The sequence below is a fragment of the Tachypleus tridentatus genome, chromosome 6 (genome assembly GCF_004210375.1).
Source record: "Tachypleus tridentatus isolate NWPU-2018 chromosome 6, ASM421037v1, whole genome shotgun sequence".
Classification (NCBI taxonomy): Eukaryota; Metazoa; Arthropoda; class Merostomata; order Xiphosura; family Limulidae; genus Tachypleus; species Tachypleus tridentatus.
In genome coordinates, this window is record NC_134830.1 from 138,201,057 (window position 1) to 138,220,442 (window position 19,386).

Genomic DNA, 19,386 nt, shown 5'->3' on the forward strand with positions numbered 1-19,386 from the left:
CTTGAAATTTTGGTTTTACAACTGTCAAGTGTATTTATATATGGTACTCGAGGGCCAGAGTAACCCGCACTTATTCAAGCCCCTTTCAGGGCAATGTCCAAGCACAATCTATACATACACTTGGTGCAAATAAAACATTTCTCTTTATAGTTCCATAATTATTTGCACTTTCATCAGTTAGGTATTAATTATAAAACGTTTGCATAAAAAAAAACCTTTCAATGTTTAGTAATTAATCCCTAAAGTAATGTGGAGTCTAGTTTATAGGTGCCCTTTTATTTATTTAGAAAGTATACATTCACTGGAGAAAGGTGCTTAGGTCTATCCTTATCACGTATACAGTACCTGTCAAGTTTGCTTACTGGTTCATTTTTCTCCAATCTTTGTCAAAATAGTTTATTGTACTATGTAGAAGTCTGTCTACTATTGTTTCCATGTGTGCGTATTTATGCATGAATTCAGATGATGTTGTTCTGGGTACTTTATAAGTTGTTGTAAGTAGTGTATTTTGTATTGTTTGTTGTAGTTTTTTGCTTACATTTATCCATACAGGGGCTGTATTGTCAATGACGGATCTAATGTATGTTTTATATATTTTGTGATGTTGTCTGCCGTAGCGCCACTGTTTTTACCAGTTAGACTCCTAGCATAGTTTGTTATTCGCCAAATTTTTGTTCTAATATTATTCATGTGGTTTACCCTCGTTATTTTTGAGTCGAATGTAAGTCCTAAAATTTTGCAAAGGTAGCAGTCTGTGGTTGTGCTTTTTTATGTTTAGTTAACTCAGTGAATACTACCAGTTGTGTTTATTTTAATTCTATATTTTTGACAATATTCACTTATTATATTTAATTGTGGTTGTATGTTTGTGGCTGCTATTGCTGGTGTTGGTGCATTTTTTCCAGAGGAATATCCATTATTTGGATCTTTTAGGAGCATATTATTCACGTACATGATGAATAGGATAGGGCTAACCACCCCTCCTTGAGGGACACCAGCTTCTGGAGTAAAACTCTCAGAGAAGGTCCCTTCAACATTTACTCTACATGATCTGTTTTCCAGAAAGTTTGACAGACAGCGAATAGTTTCCCGCGGTAGTCCCATTTCTTGCATTCGGAACCGGAGACCGTTGTTCCATAAAGTGTCGAATGCTTTCTCAATATCGAGAAAGCAAGCGACAGTGCATTCTCGTTTATTAAAACTATCAACAATTGCTTCGGTTAATCAGACTGAGTGGTCTGTTGTTTGTCTGAATTTTCTGAAACCATTTTGTTCTGCAGGAATGTGGAGAGTTTGTTACTGATAATTCTCTATAGAATTTTACCTACACAGCTGGTCAGGCTGATTGGTCGGTAGCTATTTGGGTTATTAGCTGGCTTTCCTTCTTTATGGAACATTAATTTATTAGCATGTTTCCAAGAAACTGGGATGCATCCTGAGGACAGTGATAAGTTAAAAATTGCTATCAGATGTTCAAATAATTTCGGAGTGGCTTTTATACCATCTTCTTCTGGTGACTTATTTCTGGTGTTTGTTATTGCTTCTATGAGTACTTATGCTGAAATTGTGTTTGTGTAGTCGTTTGTGTTGTTGATTCGATAGTTATTTAAGTCTACTGGGAGGAGCAGTTTGAATAGTTCATTATAAAGTTCAATATTCATTATAGTTATTTACTTTGTTATAGAAGTATGTGTTCATGTCTGGGTCGTTGTGTGTTTTAAACGTGTTTTGAAGCTGTTGTTTGAATATTTCAGCTTCTTCTTTATTTGTATATGCTGTGGTATTACTGTGTTTTAGTGGTGGGTATTTTCTTGTTGTTGTGTCTCCATTTGTGAGTCTTTTCAGGTGTGTCCAAAATTGTTTCGGATGTGTTTTTCATTAAGTTTGGTGCAGAAATCGTCCCATTTTTCTTGTTTTAATAATTTAACTTCTGCTCTGAGTTGGTTTCTTATTTTATTTATTTGTGTTTTTAATTCGCTGTCTCCTGTCTCCGTGTATTGTCTTCCTAATTGACGTTTGAGCTTGATTCATGTTAACAGTTGTTTATGTGGTTTTCATGTATGATTTATAGATTTATGTTGTTGTTTCCGTATTGTCTGATTTGTTGCGGTTTGTAGGCATTCCGTGATTATTTGACAGTAATTATCAATATCTATTTTATTTTTAGTTGTTGTTATAATTTTGTTTGGCAGTCGATGGTCTAATTGTTTTTGGTATTCTTTCCAATTTGCTTTTTTTGTAACCAAATTTTTCTTTTCTATGTATAGCATTTTTATGGGGGGGGGCGAGATCGAAGACACACCATATAGGTAAATGGTCGTTGTCTGTATCTTTTCCCACATGAAATTTTATTAGCTTTTGGCTCATGTTATAAGAGCTTAGGTGTACGTCTAGTATGTCACTGGTATTAGTAGCATACGTGGTATACGTAGGCGTATCGTTATTCAGGATGGCTATGTTATGTGCATCTATAAATTGTAGGAGAAGTCTTACATTTGCATTTGTTGAATTACATCCAAAGTTAATATGTTTGATGTTTAGATCTCCTCTTAAAATGGTATTTTGATTATGGGAAAAGATGTTGTTTATTGAGTTTAAATCTATTTGTTTTGTGGGTGAACAATAAATTCCTGCTATTGTGACTAATGAACGATTACTTAACAGGACATCTATAATTATATTTTCGTTATAGCTGCTCATTTGTGTTTCAGAAACTGAAAGATTTGTTTTGTATAGCAGCAGCATTCCTCTGTTTTTATCCTGTTTAACTAATCTGTTTTTTCTAATAGTAGAATAATATAGTATCTGAAATCTGTTGGATTTGTATAATAGGGTTTCGCTTAATACAGTATTACAATTTCTGGGTTAGTTTGTTAAATTATGTCTTCGATCTCATGTTTCTTGGAAGCTAGTGCACCTTGGATGTTGATATATACAAGAGTGAATTTAAGTTGAGAGCATCCGTTAGTGTTGTTAATAATTGTGGGATGTAAGGTATGATGTTGTTGTTTTTTTTTGCTATGTTTATAAATAGGTCAAACAAATTTATTGTTTATGTGGGTTTTGTGTATTCGGCTATAAAGTCTGTTGTGAAATTTGTAATTATACTTACAAATAAATTTATTTTGTTAGTGTTTGTTTCCTTGGTAGAGTTATCATTATCTTGTGGTTTTGGAGTATGGGTGCAAAACTCCGCCTAACTGGTTTGCTTTTTGACTTTCGCACAAAACTACTCGAGGGCTATCTGTGTGTGCTTCTCTTTCCGCAAACCCACGTTGGGCTATCTGCTGAGTCCACCGAGGGGGGCTATCTGCCCTAGCCGTCCCTAATTTAGCAGTGTAAGACTAGAGGAAATGCAGCTAGTCATCACCACCCACCGCCAACTCTTGGGCTACTCTTTTACCAACGAATAGTGGGACTGACCGTCACATTATAATGCTACCATGACTGAAAGGGCGAGCATGTTTGGTGTGACGGAGATTCGAACCCGCGACCTTCGGATTACGAGTCAACTGCCTTAACCACCTGGCCATGCTGGACCTTCCACCTAACTGAATATCGTGTTTATCAGTCGTTTTAATTCACAGAACTTAGTTTTACATACAGTTTAACCCTGTGGTGAGGAACTTATGTTTATATAATTCTCCACGTTGAATCACAGGTTATGTTAAAAGAGTCAGTGTAAATAAATGACAAAACAAAGAGAATGAAATCATTTGTCTTACTAGAAGAATGCATAGATTAAAAGAAACAGTACTAATTAGCAGGATTAACTGTATACTTAAGATATTTTTAATTTGTTTGGTGACGAAAATGTTATTAGTGTAATGGAATCACTAACAAAATAGAGCATAACTATTTTATCAATATGTGTTTAAGGGTGTATGACATATGAGCCCCATGTTTAACGCTATGATTAAATACAAGCTCCTCCTAGTGGTACAGTGATATACCTGCGGATTTACAACTTTAGAATCCGGGTTTCGATACCCGAGGTGGGCAGAGAAAACAGTGTTGTTTTGTGCTTAACTTAAAAAAAAAAAAAAAGACAAGCAACAGCATTCAGTTTGTTTGTTTATTGTTAATCACGAAGCTACGGGGCGGACTATCTGTGTTGTCCCCTCCAGAATACTTACTGCTGAGCCACTTGGAGGTGTACAATGCTCATAGCTCAAAATAAGAATTATTTTCTGAATTCATCGTTTGTTTTATTATTTGTGTGAGTGTGTGTGTTTTCCTAAAAGACTGTTTTGTAAACACTCAGTGTAAATTACAAGATAAACCTGAGACATCGAGAGTAAATTAGATATTTAAATTATATTATGACCATACTGTACCACGGCTGACGTTCCTATAAATATTCTCAGTTAGTTTCGTGAAGTACACTTTATCACCGCCAGGTATTAACACGAACTAAAACATTTCGACTCGAGTGCATTCAGCTTATTCTATAAGAAAACATTTTGACAGAAATAAATTTCAGAACGGCTGGTATGGGTATTAACACTTTTATTGATAAGGAAGAATTGTTAAGAAGATGACCTAGGAAGGTCGAAACCATACCAGCCGTTCTGAGAGATATTTTTTATTTCAAGTATGTATCTCGTCATCAAGTATATTTTGACAGAAAGTTTTGAAACCTACTCACGTGCACAACATTTTGTAATGTAAAAGTCTGCAAAAGTACCAGCGACACCAGATTACCAGTACCGGTACTCGAGTACCTCTAATCGTATGACTTGAGCAGTTAGAAATTCAACAATTCTTCCCAGTGTGTTCTCGTAGGAAAATTGTTTTTAAACTGCCAACATTACCTGTAAGACCATGTGGTACGATGTCTATAGCAACGAATCAGTTGCAATACATACTTTCTATTGTTTTTAAACTGCCAACATTACCTGTAAGACCATGTGGTACGATGTCTATAGCAACGAATCAGTTGCAATACATACTTTCTATTGTTTTTAAACTGCCAACATTACCTGTAAGACCATGTGGTACGATGTCTATAGCAACGAATCAGTTGCAATACATACTTTCTATTGTTTTTAAACTGCCAACATTACCTGTAAGACCATGTGGTACGATGTCTATAGCAACGAATCAGTTGCGATACATACTTTCTATTGTATATGAAGTTAATGGGTTTGTTTTTTTTTTTTTTTGTTTGGAATTTCGCACAAAGCTACTTGAGGGCTATCTATGCTAGCCGTCCCTAATTTAGCACTGTAAGACTAGAGGGAAGGCAGCTAGTCATCACCACCCACCGCCAACTCTTGGGCTACTCTTTTACCAACGAATAGTGGGATTGAACGTAACATTACAACGCCCCGACGGCTGGGAGGGCGAGCATGTTTGGCGCGACGCGGGCACGAACCTGCGACCCTCGGATTACGAGTCGCACGCCTTACGCGCTTGGCCATGCCAGGCCTGAAGTTAATGGGAGTCGGCCTCTGAAAAATCTACTAGCAAATTGTAAATTAGAGCGTGTTGGAGGTAAAAGTGGAAAGTCGGTTCTGAATTTTCATTGATTGCTCTTTAGCCCTATAAGATTGAAAAATATTAAAATATAGCTTTAGAATATCGATGACAAAATTATAGAGAATATTTTATATCACATTTTGTAGTTTTTTTAGAGGGTGGATAAAAAATTCCAGAAGAGACGACGGCTGAAGAACAAATATCCAAATTCTAACACTAGGGAAATTTGGAGTTGCTTTTAAACATTTCCTTATAAAATTAAGAACTTAAAACGTATATAATGTTAATATTTGATTTATTATTTACGTTTTGATGTCAAATTCGTTCAATTAAATTTTGAATGTAACTTACCAAAACGTTGTGACATTCGCAGTTTGACCTGCCTACATACTAAGGGTTAATCACGCACGCACTTACCTAACGTTCAGTCATTCACGTTCTCTTTTAGAGCGTGGAAGTCACTACTTTTCCACACTTATCGCTTTTGCCGATATTCACAGTGAGATTTGCTTATATATCGAATTATGAACTTAAAATCACAACATCAAACATATATAATTCCGTGAAAAGCGAAGCTGCAACACCAAAGGCGTTTTGTCAAAACTCCAAAGATGGAACATGTGATAACAGACATTATTTTCAACATATGATATACTATAAACCTGTACTGCTGATACCGACTGCAAACCCTAACTACGATGCAGCAGATTTGATTCATTTCTCTTATTTGTTTATGTTAGATATACATGATTGTTCATTTTAAGCTTGATACAAGAATATTATTTGGTTTATACTATGTGAACGTTAATTATTTTTAAAAGCAATAGTTACTCCAAGTTTACTTACGTAACAATTTACCAATCATTCGTTGCATAATTCAATTGTTGTGAACCGACGTCTTGTTACTTAAACCTTTCGAAATTTTCTCTTTCTTTCAGTGAGTATTGTTACACCATAACGTCTCGTAGTGTTTAGAAAGTTCCAGGCCTCAGTCGTGCATAATATATATATATTGTTGGGCTGTATTTTCAATATGTTAAATTAAACTAAATGTTAGCTAGAGGGCGCATGATGTTAAGTCCTAGAATATATAGAACGTTCGGAAATATGGTAATCGAGATACTTTGCAAAATTTCTAGAAACGAAGCCGCAGATACATATATATACATACATATGAGTTGGAAACTAGCCTGGTTGACGTTGGTGAATAGTGTAACAGTATTCCGTTATAATTTCCGGTCTGTAGTTTGTTTGTTTTTCTTTCACAATCGAAATCATAATTAGTTTGTGGTTAGCTGGTATTTTTGTAAGCTTTCCCGTTGTCGGAAATTCTTGAGTTTGTTAGGCCCCTTGGGCCGCTGATTGACTCGTCCCCCTTACAGTTGTGGGGCTGAGGGGGCATACTTAATGTATGATTGTTACAGAATAGTAAAGGAAACGGAGGTTATATATCTTCCTTTGATTAAATGTTGGTGACAAGCACGTGACATTCATAACCTGAAACGCTCAGTACATTGCGTCATCATGGGTTCTTTGTCAGAAGTGGTTTTTCACGACGGACAGAAACATAATATTATATATAAATTCTTTTCTCCACGTATTTATGTATTTATATTTTCTGTCAGACAAACAACGGTAAAATAAACATACTACTGATACTTTATTAATATATAAAGTGGGTAAATCCAATTGTTATTATACCGTTTTACTAAAAAACATACCACACAAACTAAATATAACTAACCTCGATAGCTCTCGATAGATGACGCTCTAATTCTAGTCTTTCCTTCGATGACTGACGAATAATTGTTTGAAGTTCTCTGACGTCATTCTGAGGTACAAAATTGTTTATAAGAAACCGAATTAGATTACTGTTGTGTAGAAAACACAAAATATTACGAGGTTTAACAACAATGAAAACTTTAGCTAACAGCTTCGTGGATATACATTAAAACAGTTAAAAAACAGAACTTCAATTAAGAAAGTAGAAACAAATACTACTAACTCGTTTGTTTGTTGTGAAGGGCAAAGGATCGAATCCCGAATAATCCTCATTATTTCAAATCTTATTTCTGAGCCACAAGGAGGCTGGATTCTAGATATGACACATTAATGAATTGATAAATCGTCGCAAGTACCTGAAATAAAAATAACTATTGCCCGTAACAACATCTATTTCATTATGTGATGATTCACAGCCTGTTGCTCATAGCAACGCAGCGTCATGACGTGTCACTCACAACGACGTGACTTGGTCGTCACTTTTAATCAGCCTAAAAAAATAAAATGAACTGAAATGTCCACTTTGTCATTTGTAGAAATTTTGAAAGCTTAGAGCCTCGTATGTGTATGTATATATATATTTGTTACGTGAGGTTAACATTTCACCTCTAGTAACACCGACTGCTGCACGTGACAAAAGCCAGCAACGTAAAAAATGTGCATGTGACATCGCCAATCCATTCGAAAAAAAACTTGCGGAGTAGAAATTCCTGAACAACAACAAACATACTACAGAAATGTTTAGCTGCTTTCATCGGTATCTTTACTACTGTTGCTCCACTTCTAATGTGCTTGCTTGTTTCGTTGCTATTACATAGTGCAGGTGTGTGTGTGTGTGTGTGTGTGTTCCCTTACAGCAAAGCCAAATCGGCCTATCTGCTGAACTCACCGAGGGGAGTCGAAACCCTTATTTTAGCGTTGTAAATCCATAGACTTACAGCTGTACTAGCGGGATGTTACTATATGGAGTATGATTATCTAGGGCTGCGTTCGGCGCGGGGATAAAACCTCGAATTTTAGTGTTATGTGAGTTTATCGTTGAAGTTTAGAGTGTGAAGAAATTAATAAGAGTAACCAAAAACAAATATTTCCAAAAACTCTATAGTTTAATTACATTGTTATATTTCAATGTATTGTTTTAATTATATGGTATTAATTCAGTATCATATACTAACCCTAATGGTAAAAGAAGAAAGTATTTCTCAAAATTACCACTTTTTTATGTTTCTCACACTAGGCATTCTACATTTGTCAATTTATTACAAAAATGACCAAGTGTGTGTGTGTGTGTAGCATCCAAGTTGGCTCTAATATGGTAGTTTATGTATTGTTTGTTTTGTTTTGAATTTCGCGCAAAGCTGCTCGAAGGCTATCTGCGTTAGCCGTCTCTAATTTAGCAGTGTAAGACTAGAGGGAAGGCAGATAGTTATCATCACCCACCGCCATCTCTTGGGCTACTCTTTTACCAACGAATAGTGAGATTGACCGTCACATTATAACGCTCCCACAGCTGAAAGAGCGAGCATATTTGGTGTGACGCGAGTGCCTTAACCACCTGGCCATGCTGGGCCTAGTTCAACTGAAACATGTACGACGGTGAATATGTACGCTATTTTGTTCCATGGTTATTTTTACAAGAAAGAGGATGGAAAAAATTAATAATGCCAGCTTTTTTTAATGGCTTTTGGTTTTTAATTTAAAAACATATGTGCTTTACCAGTTAAATGTGCCAGTTATTACCTTCTACGAATCAGGATATGCAATTAGCATCTAATGAGGCCATTAACAACAAAAGCAAGAAGGAAGAGGAAAATGATTTGACTCTGTCATTATAAAAGGTTTTGATTCCTCAACTAGTAGTGTGGTTACATCATCAAACATGAGTTCCTCAGCAGGTGGCTGAAGGTGTTGTTGAGTAGCTGCTTTCCTTCCAGCCGTTTTAATATGCTTTTGGGACCCACACCTGTGTTTAACGGTTTATTTTATAACATATTTACCTGTTTAAAAATAACTAGTGTAATATTAATGTTCAATAAGCACCATGTGAGACACACTAATAGAATTACAAGACTATTATAACTTTGCATGAAAATTCTAAAATAAACAAACAAACTTATCGAGTGAAGTTATCGGTTGAACCACCATGATGACAGTTGATTGGAGAGTTTAACAACACATTGGTTTGGTACAGTTTGTTTGTTTTTAGATAAGTCACAGAAGGTACACAAATATCCACACTTTCTGAAAAGTTCATCGGATAACATCTAAGTAAGAATTATATGAAACTTAATTACTGTTTTTCATCATTTTATTTCAACAACTTATTATCAGAAATGTGTACAATGCAAACACCAGTATCTTATCCCAGTCTGTAAAATATAAACTGCTATAATTAAAACGTTTCTGTTCTATTTAATTATCGTAAAGATACGATCGCAACTACAATATACACGAGTATCAAGTTTACTAGCTCCAGCCCCCTAGTGGCACAACTGTATGTCTACGGACTTAAACGGGGAAATGGGCAGAGCAGAGATAGCCCTTTATGTAGTTTTGTGTTTAATTCCAATCAATCAACTTAATTCTACACTAGAACACTTAACATTCACTTTAACCCCATAAAGAGAACTCTTAAAATTCGTTTTTAAAAACCCAAAGAATCATACTTAAAACTTACTTTAACCCCATAAAAGAGAAAATTCTTAAAACTTCTTTTTAAAATTATAAAACACAGAGACGTAGTATTTAAAATTCACTTTAACCACATAAACAGAACATATTTCAAATTTCACTAACTGTATTTAAGTTCTCTCCCTGTCCACTAGCAGAAATACTGTGCTTCTTCGTAAACAACTGGACTTCTCCATCTTTGACAATAAAAGGTTTGGCATTTCCAGCTAAGTCTTTAGCTTGTTGCTTCACAAACCCTTCTTTATCGTTGTCCAGTGATATTTATTTTTTCTGTAGTGTATTAGCATTAACAAAGTTGATATCACCTTTTCATTTAACGTATTAATTTTAATATAATTGGTATCACCTCCATTTGCTGTATTAACGTTAATAAAATTGCTATCAACTCTATTTGATGTATCAATATTAATAAAGTTAGTATCACCTCTATTTGTTCATTTCTAACTCAACACCTTAAGTATTCTTTATATCATCATTGTTTACAGTAATATCAACTCACTTTTGTTTTATCTTGCTGTAAAAACTGATTTTTGTTGCGAACTTTCTGTACGTTAGAAGTCAGCTCGTCATTCTTTATTCTCAACTTATGCAATTCTCGATCCCGTTCCGACTCCCTCTTTTGCTTCTAGAAATGGTAAACAGAAGTATCTGTTAACCCGAATTATAATCTTTAAAATATATATGCATCAGCATTTAGTTAAAATAACAGGCCAGTTTTTACACGGTGATCTTTTAGTAACTGTAACTCCTTCCTTACTGAAACTTCTGGTTGGAAAAGTTAAACTTGAACCTAAATCGTACTTTAAACAAAGCTAACACTAAATATATTATTCTAAACTAGAACCTAAATCGTACTTTAAACAAAGCTAACACTAAATATATTATTCAATTTGCACTTATAATCAGAAGAATTTTGTTTTTTTATAAATTACTTCTCAAAAATAAATAAAAACGGCATCCATATTTGCAAGTGCAATCATGTTGGACACAACGTGCTCATCACTTCTTTTCACGCAAGCTGACTGTTAAAAAAAAAAGAGAAAAAAAGAACTGGAAAAATCTTAAATCTTCTTTGAATAAAAATACCATCAGGATAACAGACACAACTTAACCAGGTCCTCGTCGATGACTGCCTAACTTTGATGGAAAGTGTGAGAGCTAAAGAAAATGCTGAGTCAATATGATTGTTATTAGTAAGTAGATTGAGTACCCGTCCTTTGGACGGGTGAAATAAAAATTCGTTTGTAACAAAGAAAATGAAATTGTGCTTCTATTTTTGTCTCCTTAATGTTATAAATATTAACAGTGCAATAAAAATACATAAAGGTACCAATACTGTAAAGAAAGACGTACTGCTTTCAATAATTCTATCAAAATGAAATTATATGGGGGATTCAGCCCCCTCATGTTATCCCGTATCACTGTGTCAAGTTGTGGTGATTTGGTAGCTGTTGTTTTTTCGAAATTAAATATGAAATTAGATGGGGGAAATCGGAGTCCCATTCGTGACCTTCTATATGTCGTCCTGTAGAAGGGTGTCAAAGTCTGGTGCTGATTGATCAATGTATGGGTGTGTTTTTTTATAGCAAAGCCAAGTCAGGCTATCTGCTATGTCCACTGAGGGGCATCAAGCCCCTGATTTTAGCCGTTTGAAGTGGACTCAAAACACCATAACTAATATTTGATTTTGCAATTTCATTGGCTTGTTTTTGTGTCATATATTGCTTAAGAAGCTATAATAACGGAAAAGATTTCCTTTTAGTAACTACCACACACAACTGCTATCATTAGAACTTGGTTAACAGTCTGAGCACTATTCAGAAACTAATAGTAAATACACATAACAAACCAGAACTTACTCAAAAATACATATTAACTTTTTAAACTCAAATCAGTCCTAAGATTATAAATAAATAAAAATGCCAAGACGTTTTTCTAGACGTTTTTTAAAAACAGTTTATTTAGTTCAAGCATAGGCCTAATTAGCTTGCAGGCTGCCTAAAGTCTAGTTATTGAAATAGCTGTACGTTTTATCTTGTTTAACTTTAACTTCTCGTTTGCTTGCCTTGACGATTATTCCTAAAGTACATAGTTACTCCTTTAATTAAAACACGGGTAACTGTTTAAAATCTATTAACAACAGTGACTTGTGACTCACCAATGTTTGGTTCTCCAACTGAAGCCTTTTACATTGTTTCTCGAGTTGCTGGATATTTTTCAAAAGTTCTCTAATTTTCGTCTGTAGTATTTGTTCTTCCCCCGTTTTCTTCTGATGGAATAAATATTTTAATTTTTTGAACATTCTACAAAAATTCTGTTTAGCTTAATAAAGATGTAGATTCCCAAATTTACCTGTTCTCTTGTTACCATAAAGTTGCATGGGTTTATAAAAATTTATCGTTTAATCAGCAAACATTTCGCATTTTAGGTTTAGCGCTAGATGTTTTTATATTTCTCTATTTCTTATTAAAGCCACGTAGATTAAAGAAAAAATTAGGCATTAATCATAGAATTACGAACGAGGTGTTGTTCTCGATGCTTCAGCAGAAAATCTGAGGGGTTATAACATGTAAATTAAATTTTGATACCCTAGGTAAGCAGAGTATAGATAGCCCATTGCGTAGCTTTGCTCTTAACAGAAAAATATACAAAATAAATTAGATATGAGCCCCAATACGTTTCTTAACACACTTTTATAATATTTTCAAATACAGAATTATTGACTATCCACGATATTTTGATTATAGGAATCCCAACAACATGAAAATTACACAAAAACATTTCAACCAAAAATACCATCAACACTGCAATTAATAATTGACACCAGATTGTCCCTCGCTGGTACAGTGGGTCTTCGGATTTACAACGCTAAAATTTAGAAAAACAATTTAGATACCTGTGGTTGACAGAGCAAAGATAGCCCATTCTCTATCTCTGTGCTTAACTACAAACAAGCAAAGATCATGCCTAACCCCAAGTAAATGTTTAATTGATAATGATCATGTGTATCTGTGTTGTTCCCACCACGGCTATCGAAACTAGGTTTTAATATTATAAGCTTTCGGTCTTAGCGCTGAGCCACCAGGGATCATTTGTTTATTTCTTTGTTTTTGAATTTTGCAAAAAGCTGCACAAGGTATATCCGCGCCAGTCGTCCCTAATTTAGCAGTGTAAGACTAGAAGGAAGGCATCTAGTCATCATCACCCACCGCCAACTATTGGGCTATTTTTTTTTATCAACAATTAGTAGGATCGACCATCCATTATTACGTCCCCATAGATAAAAGGGCGAGTATATTTGGTGTGACGGGGATTCGAGCCCGCGACCATCGGATGAAGAGTCGAGTGCCTTAACCACCTGGAAATGCTGGGCTGGTGGCGACCGTTTTCTGACTAGTTTCAGCTCTTCTCACAAAAAGAGACGTTTTTCTAATGTAGCTGTCCTTTACAATACTGCAGCTTTCCTGTAAATCAAAATACAATGTGTATAACATCATTTCGGCTCTTGCTTTGATATTTCTGCATTTTTGGCAGAGCAATAAATATGCTTCCTCTTTCTCCTGCAAACAATCCTATTGGATTACATTGACTGACATCAGAAAACGTGACTCTGCATGGCTAGGTGGGTTTGGCGTTCGCCCTTTCAGCCGTATGGACGTTATAATGTAACGGTCAATCCCACTATTCGTTGATAAGAGAGTAACCTAAGAGATGGCGGTGGGTGGTGATGACTAGGTGCCTTCCCTCTAGTCTTACACTGCTAAATTAGTGACGGCTAGCGCATATAGCCCTCGTGTAGCTTTGCCGAAATTAAAACAAACAAACAAACAGAAAACATTCCACTTCGTGATTATCTGCTGTCGTCTGGTATTCACTTCTAAATCTCATCACTAGATGACGTCACAATACTAGGCACTTTCGATTCACAACCTTCATGTATTGAAGCTATTCACGAACACAAAATATTCTGTTTGTTTTTGAGATTATGGATATATTTTATTGGCATTGAACATAAGCATTAAGTGATAAATCTCTGATAATTAACTAACATGTAGTTGTGGAAATATTTTCTGATGTTCACGAATCGCCTTTAAGATGGAAGAGAGTTCAGTTTCTTCCTTTAATTGTTCGCCCTGTATGGCCACGTGGTAAAGACACTCGATTTGTAATTCGAGGGTCAAGGGTTCGAATCCCCATCACACCAAAGATGCTCGCCCTTTCAGCCGTGGGGGCGTTATAATGTGACGGTCAATCCCACTATTCGTTGGTAAAAAGTGTAGCCCAAGAGTTGGCGGTGGATGGTGATGACTAGCTATCTTCCTTCTAGTTTTACACTGCTAAATTTGGAACGGCTATCGTAGATAGCCCTAGTGTAGCTTTGGGTGAAATTCAAAACAAACCTTCAATTGTTAAAGCACGAATAATTTTTTCTAATTATTAATTTCTATTTAGAAATTTCTTTAATTCATCATCACGTAACTTAGATGGCGAACATTTCCTTTTGATGTTGTTTAGAAACGATGTGTTATAATTATAACACCAGATGTCGAAACGAACGACACACACAAAAAAACTATTTTCAAGTGAAGTCGAGTGAAGTTATAGGGTGTTACTGGCCCAAAAAGTAAGGTAAAAACAAAAACAAAGAACTTATTCCCGAGGCCCTTTGGCTGATTTTAGAGAGTCCCCAGTGGCACAGTGGAATGTCTGCAGACTCACACTACTAGAAAATTGGTTTTAATAGCCATATTGGGCAGAGCACAGATAGCCCATTGTGCATTTTTGTGCATAATTTATAAAATAATAATTTAAAGGTCTGCATGCGCACACTTATACACATACTTATATGACTTAGTGAATGTACATTTGCTAAAACATTAGCGACTATTATAAATTAGCTGACTGGTTAAAAGTCGAAAGACAGCTCGCGCAATCAGCATCATCAGAATTGTTGATGGCTGTTACCAAGACACGAAGACAGTTGCAGGGTCAAATTTCGAAAATTCGAAACAGACAAACAGATAGTGTTTCTTAGAGCCATTATCATCACCAAAGTGGAGCATAAAAGAGAAAAACAAAAGGTAAAAATATATTATTTTATACATGACGGCATCAAGACAGATAAAGAGATATACATCACAGAATAACAGTAAATCAGGCCTTTTTTCTTCTTTTTTTCGCTATGAGGCATATAACATGCTATATGTGTTAATATATAGTACAATTGCTTTTACGAATTACACATACTATCGTCTGGTAAATAAGCTAATAAAGGCTTGCTTTATTCTTTTCTTCTTGGTTTTCAGGTGCCAAGATTATAAGATTATTTCCAAGAAGAACGAGACCTTCAAGGTTTTCAGGTCACGTGTAATACAATTCAATATGCACGTGGTTAAGAGTAATTGCGTAATGTCTTGATTTTTCAAAGAAACAACAGCTCATCGGAAATTTCAACATGAAAACACAATGTTGAAACTGATTGTTAATAGTATCAAATAAATAGACGCCATGTTCAGCATCCACTCTGATACTTAAGAGTTCGTGGACATTGATTTTCCAAACCTCAAAATGAAACGATTTTTTTACAGTGGTTAAAGCAAAATTAATATGTTATTTGGGGGCGTTATAATGTGACAGTCAATCCTACTATTTGTTGGTAAAAGAGTATCTCAAGGGTTGTCCTTTGGTGGTGATGACTAGCTGCCTTCCCTCTAGTTTTACACTGCTAAATTAGGGACAGCTAGCGCAGATAACCCTCGTGTAGCTTTGCGCGAAATTCAAACAAACTCAACTTACTCTTTAGATGGAGAGTAAAAGTTTTTACGTTTATAGGGTACGAAATAAAAATACTTTGCGCGAAATTCAAAACAACCACTTAAATATTCCGATGTATTTTTCATAGTTTAAAAAGATATATCGATACTTACATTAACAAAAGAGTCAGAAGTAGGCTTATAGGTTTAATGTTAGAGGTTCGATTCCCTGGCTGGGATGCCACCAGAGGCATACATCTAAGGGTGGAGAGTATATATATATATTCCTCCAGTTTTCTTGGAGTGGGATAATGACAAATAATGTCATCCCTTCCCCCACTTCCTACTACAAATTTACCCCTCTGGATGCAACAGACAGCAGTAGTTGAGATACTTATTACTGTAAATTGCATGCAAAACGAATGGATTTCGCAAGTATGTTTTTGAATTTCGCGCAAAGCCACTCGAGTGCTATCTGAGTTAGCAATCCCTAATTTAGCACTGCACAACTAGAGAAAGGGCAGCTAGTCATCATCACCCACCGCCAACTCTTCGGCTACTCTTTTACCAACGAATAATGGGATTGACCATCACTTATAACACCCCATGGATAAAAGGGTGAACGTGTTTGGTTTGATGGAGATTCGAACCTGTGACCCTCAGATTATGAGAGAGCGTCATATCCACCTGGTCATTCTGGGCCGAGTTCGAAAATCAATGGCTTATAACATTAAAAATCGAATTTCAATACCTGTGGTGGGTACAGCACTTTTGATCCATTGTGTAGCTTTGCACTTAACAACAAACAAACAAAAAACTAAGACTATGCTACAATTTTTGCACGTTTTGTTTCCATCATCTAATCAAATGCGAAGGAATTATATCGTCAGAAAAGCCACATTTTCGTTACAAGTTTGTCACAGGTCGTTTGGGTTCGCTGCTTAGGCCATCAGCCGACAAGAGGTTTAGTGTTTTGAGTAGTTCGACTTCGATCAAGAAATGTGAGATATTTAGAGCAACAAAAATTACAGAAGGTGACTCTCTGGCGTAACTAGACTTCATGGAGTTCGTGCTGCAAAATTAATTACATAGAGAAATTAATTCCTGTTTTTAACTATTGTGGGATTTCACTGGCCCATGCACTTGGTCAAACCAGTAAGACATGTGGTATTGCCTATACAATCACGTGATTTATTTTTACAGTGCAATTAATTAAGATAACTTTAGAACAGGGTTGCTGACCTTACACCTTTGATTTCTCTCACATAAAAAAAAACTTTTTGTTTTTGCTACTTACGATTTACGGTTTTTGTTTGTATCCAAACACAAAGAAACAAAATTAACTTTGTTTTTTTCCCACCGAAGAAGCAAGGTTTAAGAACAATATTAAAATGCGACTTGCTCGGCATGTAGTGTTCGTTTGTTTGCTTTGAATTTCGCAAAAAATTACTCGAGAGCTATCTGCGCTAGCTGTCCTAATTTAGCAGTGTAACACAAGAGGAAATACAGCTAGTCATCACCACCCACCGCCAAATCTTGGGTTACTCTTTTACCAACGAATAGTAGGATTGACGGTTACATTATAACGCCCGCACAGGGTAAAGGGCGAGCATGTTTGGAGTGACCGGGATTCGAACCCGTGACCCTCAGATTACGAGTCGAGTGCCTTGATCACCCTGGCCTGCAGTGAAATGTGTTATTTATTTCGTTCGTCGAGCAGCCCAGTAAATATGAACTGTGAGCAACAACACCGCCTGTGTTGATCTAAAAGCATTTCTTTAACCTTATTCGTCAGTTTTAGACAATTAATTATTTTTAAATGAATGGCTCATGACGGCAAGAACTCTGGTATGGTCAGTGGTACACTGACCGATTTACAACGATAAACTCCTCGCTGGGGACAGGACACAATTAGTCTTTGTGTAACATTGCGCAAAAGAACAACATAACGTCATGCCCATATTGACACACAGCGCCGTCTGTGGATAGAAATGATTGCAAAATGGTATCATGGCTATAAAATCATTAACCTTTGATAGTATAGTAATAAATAATGATTCATTTTATATAAATATAATAAAATGATAAGCTGCTCGTGCTAAAATTATATCATATGTTAATATATATGTAAAAACGGCTCGTTCTTTCTTTGTGAACCTGACGATGATCGAGGAAGGTCGAAACGTTGTTCGCTCCTCTACGTAAAAAAGTTTTCTCAACCCAAACGAGCCGTTTTTACATATATATTTCTCTACAAGTGGGTTTTCTCGACATCACTGATTATATCATTGATGCTATGATTTCAAAGGTAAGCCCAAATTAGGTCAGTAAATCACAACAGTAGTGCTTTGGCATAAAACCAGTTTCAGTTGACTTATTATAATAACAAGATGAAAAAGAACATTACTGTTATAGCTAACATTATGCTGATAAGAACATTACTGTTATAGCTAACATTATGCTGATAAGAAGAAAAAGACTGTGTAACACAAGTCAGAACCAATTAAGTAAAAAATTAATAACAAGACCATTAAGTTATTTCCGTTTCAGTGTTATTGTTGTTTTACGGTAAGCTACACAAGGGCATCGGAAGTCATGCTGAGCGCATGACGTGAAGCTTAACAAAGCTTTGTTACGGTCCGTAATTCTTGGAATATAATTATTTTCGAGTTCTTTATTGTCATGAAAATATGAAGTTTTGGTACGACAGCGTCATTTATATTGTTTTGAAAGTTTTCAATGCTGACCGAAAGATGAAAACTATTTTCAATGAATGACAACTTCACATAAAATAATTTGTATTCTACTCAACAGCTGAGGTTACGCCTTTTTCAAGCGCCTGATTTTAAATTACAGCAACCGAAAAGGATATAGAACTACAACAATATAATGGAAAGGTGTACGGTGAAGCATAGTAAAAGTATTGTTGATCAAGTCAGATTCGTAAACGCAAATTTAAAAACAAAAATAAAACAAAACCTTAGATTATACTATAATGGAATTCTTGCTTGAATGATACTGGAAAAACTTTTTTATTACCAATGTTCAACCTCCAGCTTCACAAAAGTTTTATTCTGTGCGCATGTACATTTGCAATAGGGATCATAATTTTCCCGTTTCGCCTCCGTTTCCTGTCACGGATAGCTTTATTCTTCTCTATTCCCAGAGTACAGATATGACGTCATAAATACATCACACGCAAATCTAACGCACTGACGCTATCTATGTAAATATAATAGTACTGTCTTTTATATGTCCATGTAGATACTTCGCAGGGTGTGGATGGATCTTCACCAAAATTGATATAAAGGCTCATTAGGTCCATAGAGAAATACACACGAATTTTTAATTTTGCATTATGCGGTTTTTACGAGTGTTTTGCGGGTTTTTTAACACCTGCTTCGCCCCTGTTGATGGATCTTCACAAAATTTGACACGAAGGTTTCTTGGGTCCATGAGGAGATACATTCAAATTTACGGTTTCACATTTTGTGTTTTGCTGTTTTGGTTTTAAAATATATATATGTATATATAAAGGGAAAAACTTTTCATGTCCTAAGATAACCTTTCATTAATCATGAATTTAAATAAATTCCGTCCAGGGTACGGGTGCCCCAGCTCGTGAATTAATAATAGTGCTATAGAAGCCAGGGATTGTGTCTTTTAAAATGAAGAGTCG

The 19,386-nt window shown here is 35.5% G+C and overlaps 1 protein-coding gene across 8 annotated transcripts in view; it reads right to left on the reverse strand.

The window, feature by feature from the left end:
* LOC143253797 (RIMS-binding protein 2-like) overlaps positions 1-19,386 on the reverse strand; it is a 149,128-nt gene that overhangs the window by 112,435 nt on the left and 17,307 nt on the right. For 6 of the 8 annotated variants that reach the window (XM_076508189.1, XM_076508190.1, XM_076508188.1 and 3 more), the window contains exons 2-4: positions 12,113-12,223; positions 10,454-10,579; positions 7,226-7,312 (exon numbers count right to left, since the gene is read on the reverse strand). In XM_076508189.1, coding sequence (XP_076364304.1) covers positions 7,226-7,312; positions 10,454-10,579; positions 12,113-12,223 — 324 coding nt within the window. Of the gene's footprint in view, positions 1-7,225; positions 7,313-7,486; positions 7,505-10,453; positions 10,580-12,112; positions 12,224-19,386 lie in introns of those variants that run through there. The other 2 variants (XM_076508194.1, XM_076508198.1) reach the window with 2 other exon arrangements.